The 10983-nt window shown below is 39.5% G+C and overlaps 1 protein-coding gene across 1 annotated transcript in view; it reads left to right on the forward strand.

The window, feature by feature from the left end:
- Nucleotides 1-3426, forward strand: part of HMCN1 (hemicentin 1) — a 537345-nt gene extending 533919 nt beyond the window's left edge. Inside the window, exons 106-107 of the mRNA XM_052653879.1 lie at nucleotides 1243-1369; nucleotides 3060-3426. Coding sequence (XP_052509839.1) covers nucleotides 1243-1369; nucleotides 3060-3426 — 494 coding nt within the window. The remainder of the gene's footprint in view (nucleotides 1-1242; nucleotides 1370-3059) is intronic.
- Nucleotides 3427-10983: the final 7557 nt, after the last annotated feature.

Genomic DNA, 10983 nt, shown 5'->3' on the forward strand with positions numbered 1-10983 from the left:
ATAGGCCCTCTTATCCAGAAAAGTCAATCAATCTGAGTCTTGCTTCATCTCTCTTGCTAACTTGCACACACATACCTACATACTCAACGTACAGAAATGGTTTCATTCGCAGATCCCCTAATGCTTAAATATAGAGCTCAAGTTTAAAATCATGGCTTAGAAACACTCATTTTCAGGGAACTCATAAAACGTTTCTTTTGGCTTTATCTTGATGCTTTTTAATTTTAATGATTTAAATGTGTTTTTTCTAAACAACTTTGTGTAGAAAACAAAATAAAGAGCATTTCATTTGCATGTTTCCCCAATATCCTAGGGACAGTACCCTACCTATAACAACTGAGGATGGATTCTACATAGTTCAGTTCAGTTCAGTCTCTCAGTTGTGTCCGACTCCTTGCGACCCCATGAATCTCAGCACGCCAGGCCTCGCTGTCTATCACCAACTCCCAGAGTTCACTCAAACTCATGTCCATCGAGTCGGTGATGCCATCCAGCCATCTCATCCTCTGTCGTCCCCTTCTCCTCCTGCCCCCAATCCCTCCCAGCATCCGAGTCTTTTCCAATGAGTCAACTCTTCGCATGAGGTGGCCAAAGTACTGGAGTTTCAGCTTCAGCATCATTCCCTTCAGATTCAATCAAACTTGAATTATGGTTCTTGGGTCATCTATTTGATCCGGTTTGTTTTTTTCCCCCCCTTTATTCTGTATGTCTCCACAAGTCGTCCTTCAATGTATAACTTCTTTAAATTTCTACCACCCAACCTCCCACCCAGTAATTTGACCTTACAAAATATTAGGGAAAGATCAAGGATCATTCATGTTTTAAAGAGATTTTTGACTCCAAGAAAGGTTCACATGTGTCTTTTAAATTTTTAGCTTGTTTTTCGTGAATTTAAAGAATTACTGGCTTTACAAAACTCAAATGCATTCTATTTCCCAAGTGTAAAAAAAAATTTTTTTCTTTGTAGCTTCCCTTCTACTTTAATAGCCCTTATTTTTCAATGTCTTTTCACATGATTTTTAAAAAACTTAACCTCAGAACAATCAGTCTGGGAAACAGCACACCAAGAATCAAGATCCCCACTTGGTGGGTGAAAAAGCTTAGGTGCAGCTACCAACCAAGTTCTTTCTTGGGGAGGAGAAAGCTAACCCTCAATATTCCAGGCAAATAGCCACAATGCCTGCCCTGAAGGCCTCTCCTGACCTAACTTGCTAATGCTTTTTCTTTCTTGTGCTGTTGTAGATATTGATGAGTGCCTGGAACAGAATGTGCGCTGTGGGCCAAATCGCATGTGCTTCAACATGAGAGGAAGCTACCGTTGCATTGAGACACCCTGTCCACCTGACTACCAACGAGATCCTGTGTCAGGGTATGTCTTGCCTTCTTTTCCCAGGCATGCTTTGGAAAATCCTCCTTCCTCTCTCTCCTTGACCAGCAAGCCCTGTCTGCGGTCATGTTTCTCACTCACAGGAAGTCAGTAATCCCTCAGGGGGCTAGGGGTTTACAGTGTGTTCCTTCTTCAGAGAGTGGGCAAAAAAATGAATTCATCCTGCGGCAGCGATTGCCAGCTTTGAGCTACCTGGGTTTCCTGGCACAAGTCTGCTCAGCGTGTAATGCACCAGGCAACATCTAGAATCCTTCCTCGGCAGGGAGCATTTTATAGGGTGACAGAGCCTACCTATCTTTGAAATTGCCTGTTTTCTCGTGGTGTTGGCTCAGGGTTTTCAGGGCTCTCTGCTTTTAGAGCACTCGCTCTAAGAAGTACCATGGTTGTACAGTGATGAGTCATCATGACTCCGTGGGAGTGTGGAGGAGACCGAGGATGAGTCAGTCGTCTGCCCGCTCACTCACGTCTCATCTTGTTTACATATTCTGCTGTCTGAAACACTGTCTTTTCTGGGTTTTGAATAAACTGCTTTGTTTTCTCCCTCCCCTTACAGAAATGTTGCACTCTGTTTAGGTACCAAATTGGTGGGGTGCTTGGAAAATGAGATAATGGCCATCATGAATAGGCTCCACTACTAAGGAGCTGGTTCTGAAACCAGACTCTGGTTGGATCTCACTTTGTTTTCCTCTCAGTGGTGATTCCCATGTTACTGTAACACAGTCAAGTGTGCGCTGCCCGGGATTCATCCAAAACCTATTTGTAATCTGTCTGAGGGGAATAGGGAAGGCGGAAGATTAAAATTACAGACTTATCCATTCATCTGCTGATGGACATCTAGGTTGTTTCCATGTCCTGGCTATTATAAACAGTGCTGCGATGAACATTGGGGTACATGTGTCTCTTTCAATTCTGGTTTCCTCGGTGTGTATGCCCAGTAAAAATAAAAATTTTTTAAAAAAGAAAAAAAAATTACAGACTTATCAGACTTTGAAAAATACTATGACTGAAGAATCTGTATCTTCAGAACATGGTCCTTTGTGCATTTTTTTGTTTTACTCTTTATTACCAGTGATTTCTGGCACACAATTTCAAAGTCACGACGACTCATAAACAACTACTGTGGGCTCTGGAAAAATAAAATATACTATTTTTAATCTAAAATGATGTGGAAAGCAAATACCGAAAAGAAAGTTGTTTCTTTTTTTTTATAGTCGTAATTGACCTTTTATTATTTTTAGAAAAACCAATATCAATATATTCTATTTCTGCTTTCAAATAGTCTTAGGGTAGATGTTAAAATTTTAAAGTCATTTGTAGTCCTCTCTTTAAGAAGTCCTTGTTTCCAATATATATGCAGATGTTTCTCTTTCCAAAACCTACTTTTCACTTTAAAGATGTTCTGTGGTACTTTTTTCAGTGGTTCAAAAGCTTCTGATTTTAATGGAGCTGAGAGAGAAATATATGACTCTAGACCAGCACACACTCGTCAGCGTCTGGCATCTGGTTTCAGTTAATAACACAGACCATGGGGTGAACCTTAGTATTTTGAAGTCATACTGTCTCCTGCCTTTAATGCCCCCAAATTGTCATGGATCATGACCACCTGCATCGTGCCTTTTCCTGCTTCCAAGCCACGATAACTTGATCTATTTCATGTGATTGTTGTCCTTAGGTTCTGTCTCAAGAACTGTCCACCCAATGATTTGGAATGTGCCTTGAGTCCATATGCCCTGGAATACAAACTCGTCTCCCTCCCGTTTGGAATAGCTGCCAATCAAGATTTGATCCGGCTGGTTGCATACACACAAGATGGAGTGATGCATCCCAGGACAACTTTCCTCATGATAGATGAGGAACAGACCATTCCCTTTGCCTTAAGGGATGAAAACCTGAAAGGAGTAGTGTACACAATACGACCACTGCAAGAACCAGAGACCTACCGCATGAGGGTTCGAGCCTTATCCTACAGTGCCAACGGGACCGTTGAGTATCAGACCACATTCATCGTTTATATAGCTGTGTCTGCCTATCCATACTAAGCAGTTCTCCAAAGCATAAATCCACATAGTTAACCCACATTTACCACGGGAATCAAGTTCCCTGAACAGCTGCTATCGTGGCAGCTTGAAATGGTGCTGTGCTCTGTTTTGTGTGCCTTCCTTGGTACTGTTGAGGTATTTTCATGATCCCACCATGGTCATATCTTTTGGTAAGATCTAGAAAAGTCTTGTAGTATTTTCTTTATTTATTACACTGGAGCAGTTCCTTTGCAAGGATTATTCTAAACATTTAATGGGACCCATCAGTGATGTTTTATAGTAACATAGTAGCTAAGATAACTTTGTAAAAAAGGAAAAAATTCAAAGCCAAGTGAATTTCAGCATTTAACCATTTTGATAATAATAAAGCTAGTTGCTGTGTGTTTTGATCAAAGCTTACTAAGTAACTTATGAAGATACTTTTTTAAGTATTAATACTTTATATTAATAATAGGACTTACATAACATACTTATTTTTACTTTAAAAACGAAAGAAATACCACTCATTATAGAAGTATAGTACAGCTTCTAGAAAGCTTTCTAATACCAAATGATGTTTACCTTGATTCAGCATCCAAAATAAGGATATTATTTTCAGTAACTTTGTGGAACCAGCTGAACCAGCTATAATAATAAATATATTTGTCCTCAGTGATTATGGCATGGATCTTTGCTCTAACATTTTTGACATAGTTTTCCATTCAGTTAGCGCCATAAATTTTACATTTTAGCATTTTTTAAATTTTCCTGTCAATTGGAAACAATTTTTGAAACACCAATGGGACAGTTTTGTTTTTCTTGAAAATCTTGTATGTTCAAATTAGCGTAATGTTAAACGTCAATACACTGTACATGGTGGTAACAGACTCTGGAAGCAATTGCCGAGATGTATTGTATTTTTATGAAGTGTACATATATTGCCTTAGTGTGTATTTTCTTTATAATATCTTGATGGACTCTTTTATAAAGTTATTTTATAAAAAAAATTGTTCCAGTAAAACCTGCCTAAATAAAATTTTCACATCCTTTAACTTTTTTAAAAACCTAAATTTGATTTCTTGAACTCATAACAAGCATTAAAATTTATAGACATACATACATCTATGTGTCATACATATCATGATTTAATCATCACAACTCTTGAAATAGTATTACTCACATTTTGTATATCCACATCCTGGGATTCAGATAACCTATGTAATTTCCTTAAGATAACACAGCTAATCAATAGCGAGAACGGCACACCTTCTACATCTCACGATCAGTTCAGTCGCTCAGTCGTGTCCGACTCTTTGCGACCCCATGAATCGCAGCACGCCGGGCCTCCCTGTCCATCACCAACTCCCGAAGTCCACCCAAACTCATGTCCATCGAGTCGGTGATGTCATCCAACCATCTCATCCTCTATTGTCCCCTTCTCCTCCTGCCTTCAATCTTTCCCAGCATCAGGGTCTTTCCAAATGAGTCAGCTCTTCACATCAAGTGGCCAAAGTACTGGAGTTTCAGCTTCAGCATCAGTCCTTCCAATGAACACCCAGGACTGATCTCCTTTAGGATGGACTGGTTGGATCTCCTTGCAGTCCAAGGGACTCTCAAGAGTCTTCTCCAACACCACAGTTCAAAGGCATCAATTCTTCGGCACTCAGCTTTCTTTATAGTCCAACTCTCACATTCATACATGACTACTAGAAAAACCATACCCTTGACTAGACGGACCTTTGTTGAAAAAGTAATGTCTCTGCTTTTTAATATGCTCTCTAGGTTGGTCATAACTTTCCTTCCAAGGAGTAAGCGTCTTTTAATTTCATGGCTGCAATCACCATCTGCAGTGATTTTGGAGCCCAGAAAAATAAAGTCAGCCATTGTTTCCACTGTTTCCCTATCTATTTGCCATGAAGTCATGGGACCAGATGCCATGGTCTTAGTTTTCTGAATGTTGAGCTTTAAGCCAACTTTTTCACTCTTCTCTTTCACTTTCATCAAGATCTGCCATCTCATAACTCCAAGTTAAATGATGTCCCCATTTCATGACAGTTTTCTTAAACAGTTATATTGCATCGAGTGATTTCATCTACCTATGATAGGTAATAAACTAGCAAAGGCCTAATCATGGCCTGTGATTGAATAATTTTTACCTAGATCACATTATTCAAAGAAAACTGGAAAAATCATCTAGTCCACAGCCAGGCAGTCAGACAGATGGTTATCTAAATCAGTGTTTGCCAAAGAAAATTCTATAGAATAGCCCAGTTAAGGTATTTTGAGTCAACTGAGTTCTAGCATCAAACAAGTTTGTGAAACACTATATAACATGTCCTCCTACTAAGTATTTATTATATATTAAGCAAATACTTAACTCAGCAGTGGCCACAGGACTAGAAAAGGTCAGTTTTTATTCCAACCTCAAAGAAGATCAATGCCAAAGAATGCTCAAACTACTGCACAATTGTACTCATCTCACATGCTAGCAAAGTAATGCTCAAACTTCTCCAAGCTAGGCTTCAACAGTACATGAACTGACAACTTCCAGATGTTCAAGCTGGATTTAGGAAAGGCAGAGGAACCAGAGATCAAATTGCCAACATCCACTGGATCACAGAAAAAGCAAGACAATTCCAGAAAAACATCTGCTTCATTGACTATGCTAAAGCCTTTCACTGTGTGGATCACAACAAACTATGGAAAATTCTTGAGAGATGGGAACATCAGACCACCTTATCTGACTCCTGAGAAACCTGTATGCAGGTCAAGAAGCAACATTTAGAACTGGACATGGAACAATGGACTGGTTCCACATACTGGGAAAGGAGTACATCAAGGCTGTAAAATGTCACCCTGTTAATGGAACTTATATGAAGACTACATCCTGCAAAATGCAAGGCTGGATGAAGCACAAGTTGGAATCAAGATTGCCAGGAGAAATATAAATAACCTCAGATACACAGATGACACCACCCTAGTCGGAGAAAGTGAAGAGGAACTGAAGAGCCTCTTGATGAAAGTGAAAGAGGAGAGTGAAAAAGTTGGCTTAAAACTCAACATTCAAAAAACTGAGATCATGGCATCCAGTCCCATCATTTCATAGCAAATAAATGGGGAAACAATGGAAACAGTGACAGACTTTATTTTCTTGGGTTCCAAAGTCACTGCAGATGGTGACTGCAGCCATGAAATTTAAAGATTCTTGCTTCTTGGAAAAAAAGCTATGAAAAACCTGGACAGCATATTAAAAAGCAGAGACATTACTTTGTCAACAAATGTCCATATAGCCAGAGCTACATGTTTCCAATAGTCATGTATGGATGTGAGAGTTGGACCATAAAGAAGGCTGAGTGCCAAAGAATTGATGCTTTTGAACTGTGGTGTTGGATTAGACCCTTGCGAGTTCCTTGGATTGCAAGGAAATCAAACCAGTCAATCCTAAAGGAAATCAATCCTGAATATTCATTGGAAGGACTGATGCTGAAGCTCCACTACTTCGGCCACCTGATGCAAACAGCCAACTCATTGGAAAAGATCTTGATGCTGGGAAGGGTTGAAGGCAGGAGCAGAAGAGGATGACAGAGGATGAGATGGTTGGATGGCATCCCCAACTCAATGGATATGAGTTTGAGCAAGCTCTGGGAGATGGTGAAAGACAGAGAAACCTGGCGTGCTACAGTTCATGGGGTTCAAAGAGTTGGACTCAACTGAGCGACTGAACAACAATGACATTAAGTTCAAATATCAAACAAGTTTGTGAAACACTACATAACATGTCCTTCCATTAAGTATTTACTATGATTCAGTTCAGTTCATTTGCTCAGTCATGTCCGACTCTTTGTGACCCCATGAATCGCAGCACACCAGGCCTCCCTGTCCATCACCAACTCCCGGAGTTCACTCAGACTCACATCCGTCGAGTCAGTGATGCCATCCAGCCATCTCATCCTCTGTCGTCCCCTTCTCCTCCTGCCCCCAATCCCTCCCAGCATCAGAGTCTTTTCCAATGAGTCAACTCTTCGCATGAGGTGGCCAAAGTACTGGAGTTTCAGCTTTAGCATCATTCCTTCCAAAGAAATCCCAGGGCTGATCTTCAGTTGAGTTCAGTTCAGTCGCTCAGTCGTGTCCGACTCTGCGACCCCATGAATCGCAGTACGCCAGGCCTCCCTGTCCATCACCAACTCCTGGAGTTGACTCAGACTCACGTCCATCGAGTCAGTGATGCCATCCAGCCATCTCATCCTGTCATCCCCTTATTCTCCTGCCCCCAATCCCTCCCAACATCAGAGTCTTTTCCAATGAGTCAACTCTTCGCATGAGGTAGCCAAAGTACTGGAGTTTGAGCTTTAGCATCATTCCTTCCAAAGAAATCCCAGGGCTTATCTCCTTTAGGATGGACTGGTTGGATCTCCTTGCAGTCGAAGGGACTCTCAAGAGTCTTCTCCAACACCACAGTTCAAAAGCATCAACTCTTCGGCACTCAGCCTTCTTCACAGTCCAACTTTCACATCCATACATGATCATGCTGATCTTACTGATACTTAAATGATCTACTTAAATAATCTCAGAAATTCAGTAGTAAACAAAATTTGCTCAAGTTTTAAGTGTTACCAAGATATTTAATCATAAACATTTTCCCCCAATGTATTGTAACATATATATTGCAGTCTTCCCTGGTGGCTCAGAGAGTAAAGAATGGACCTGCAATGAAGAAGACCCAGGTTCAACCCCTGGATCAGGAAGATCCCCTGGAGAAAGCAATGGCAACCCACTCCAGTATTGTTGCCTGGAGAATTCCATGGACAGAGGAGCCTAGTGGTCTACAGTTCATAGCGTTGCAAAGACTCAAACACAACTGAGGAGTGAACACTTAATACAAGATATTTAATCACAAACATTTTCCTCCAATATATTGCAATGTATCACTTGACTTTTGGAGAATACTGGTTTAATACAGTCAAGATATCTGCTTGATTCCTCAGTCCTTAGAAAGGACACTTTATAGCCTACTTTAGTAAACAATTCTAGCACACGATCCTGACCATCGAGCTTTTTCTTAAATTAAACATTGACTTCAACACCCTACTCACATCACTGGACAGATCATCCAGACAGAAAATCAAGAAGGAACCACAGGCCTTACATTATCAGATGGACTTAATTGACATTTATAGGACATTCCATCCAAAAGCAGCAGAATACATATTCTTTTCAAGCGCTCATGTAACATTCTCCAGGATTGATCACATGCTGAACAACAAAGCAAGCCAGAGCACATTTAAAATCTTACCAGGGCTTCCCTGGTGGCTCAGACAGTAAAGAGTCTGCCTACAATGCGAGAGACCCATGTTCGATCTGACCACAATACTATGAGATTAGACATCAACCATAAAAAAAAAAAAAATTACAAAAAACATAAACACATGGAGGTTCACTTCCCTGGTGGCTCAGACGGTAAAGCATCTGTCTACAATGCGGGAGACCTAGGTTCAATCCCTGGGTCGGGAAGATCCCCAGGAGAAGGAAATGGCAATCCACTCCAGTACTATTGCCTGGAAAATCCCATGGACAGAGGAGCCTGGTAGGCTACAGTCCATCGGGTTGCAAGAGTCGGACACGACTGAGTCACTTCACTTCACTTCACTGAAAAAACAATAGATCACTGAAGAAATCAAAGAGAAAATACAGTTACTATGTTTGGGTACAAATTTTTCAAATACCTTTATGATAAACAGACCATTATGATTATCACATACTTAAGGACCATTGTATGCATTGGAGAAGGAAATGGCAACCCACTCCAGTGTTCTTGCCTAGAGAATCCCAGGGACAGGGGAGCCTGGTGGGCTGCCATCTGTGAGGACACACAGGGTCAGACACGACTGAAGTGACTTAGCAGCAGCAGCAGAGACAAATTTAAAAAAAAAAAAAAAAAAAGATCCAAAACCTGTGGCACAGGTAAAAGCCGTTTAAGAGGGAAGTTTATAGCAATACCAGCTTACCTGAAGAAACAAGAAAAAATCTCAAACAATCTAAACTTACACCAAAAGCAACTAGAAAAAGAACAAAATGCAAAGTTGGAAAGAAATCATAAAGATCAGAGCAGAAATAAATAGAAACTAAGACAACAGTAGAAAAGATCAGTGAAACTAAAAATATTCTTCAAAAAGATAAAATTGATAAACCTTTAGCCATTCTCATCAAGAAAAAAAAGAGGGTCCAAATCACTAAAATCAGAAATGAAAACAGAATGGACATCACAGAAATACAAAGGATAAGAGGCTATTCCAGGTAACTATATGCCAATAAAATGGACAACCTAGAAGAAACAGACAAATTCTTAGAAAAGTACAACCTCCCAAGACTGAACCAGAAAGAAATAGAAAATTTGAACAGACCAGTTTCAAGTACTGAAATTGAATCTGTGATTTAAAATTCCCAACAAACAGAAGTCTGGAACCAGAAGGCTTTGCTGATGAATTCTATCAAACATTTAGAGAAGAGTTAACACCTATCCTTGTGAAGGTAGTCCCAAGAAATGCAGAGGAAAAAACACTTGCAAACTCTTTCTAGGGGGCACGATCACCCTGATACCATAGCCAGACAAAGGTACATCAAGAAAAGAAAAATTACAGGTCAACATCAAGATGAACATAGACGCAAAAATCTTCAACATAATACCACCAAACTGAATCCAATGCAAAGAATCATACACCATGAACAAGTGGAATTTATCCCAGGGATGCAAGGATTTTAATATCCACAAATCAGTGTGGTATACCTCATTAATATATTGAATAAAAGCCATATGATCATCTGAATAGATCCAGAAAAAGTTCACAGAATTCAACATCCATTTATGATTTTAAAAAAAACTTTCCATAAAGTGGGCATATAGGGAACCTACTTCAACATGAAGGCCTCATATGACAAACCCACAGATAACATCATATTCAATGCTGAAAAACTGAAAACATTTTATCTTAAAATTAGGAAGAAGACAGAATGTTTATTCTCACCACTTTTATTCAACACCATGTACTTTTGGAAGTCAAAGAAATGAATTCAAACTGGAAAATAAAAGCTGTCACTGTTTGCAAGTGACATGATACTGTACATAGAATATCATAAAGACACCACCAGAAAACTATGATAACAGAACTCAATGAATTCGGTAAAGTTGTAAGATACAAAATTAATACATAAATTTGTTGCATTTTGGTACACTAACAACAAAAGTTCAAAAGCAAAATTAAGGAAACATTCTTATTTACCCTTACATCAAAGAGAATAAAACATCTAGAAGTAAACCTACCTAAGGAGGCAAAAGACCTGTACTCTGAAAACTGTAAGATGCTGATGAAAGAAAACAAAAGATAACACAAAGAAATAGAAAGATACAGTGTGTTCTTGGATTTAAACAATCTTATTGTCAAAAGGACAAGCCCATCTGTTCAAGGCAGTCTACAAATTCACTGCAATCTTTATCAAACTACCAATTGCATTTTTCACAGAACTAGAAAAAAAGATTCTAGAATTTGCATTCAAACACAAAAGAGCCCAAATAGCCAAAGC

This window comes from Budorcas taxicolor, chromosome 16, assembly GCF_023091745.1.
Source record: "Budorcas taxicolor isolate Tak-1 chromosome 16, Takin1.1, whole genome shotgun sequence".
Classification (NCBI taxonomy): domain Eukaryota; kingdom Metazoa; phylum Chordata; class Mammalia; order Artiodactyla; family Bovidae; genus Budorcas; species Budorcas taxicolor.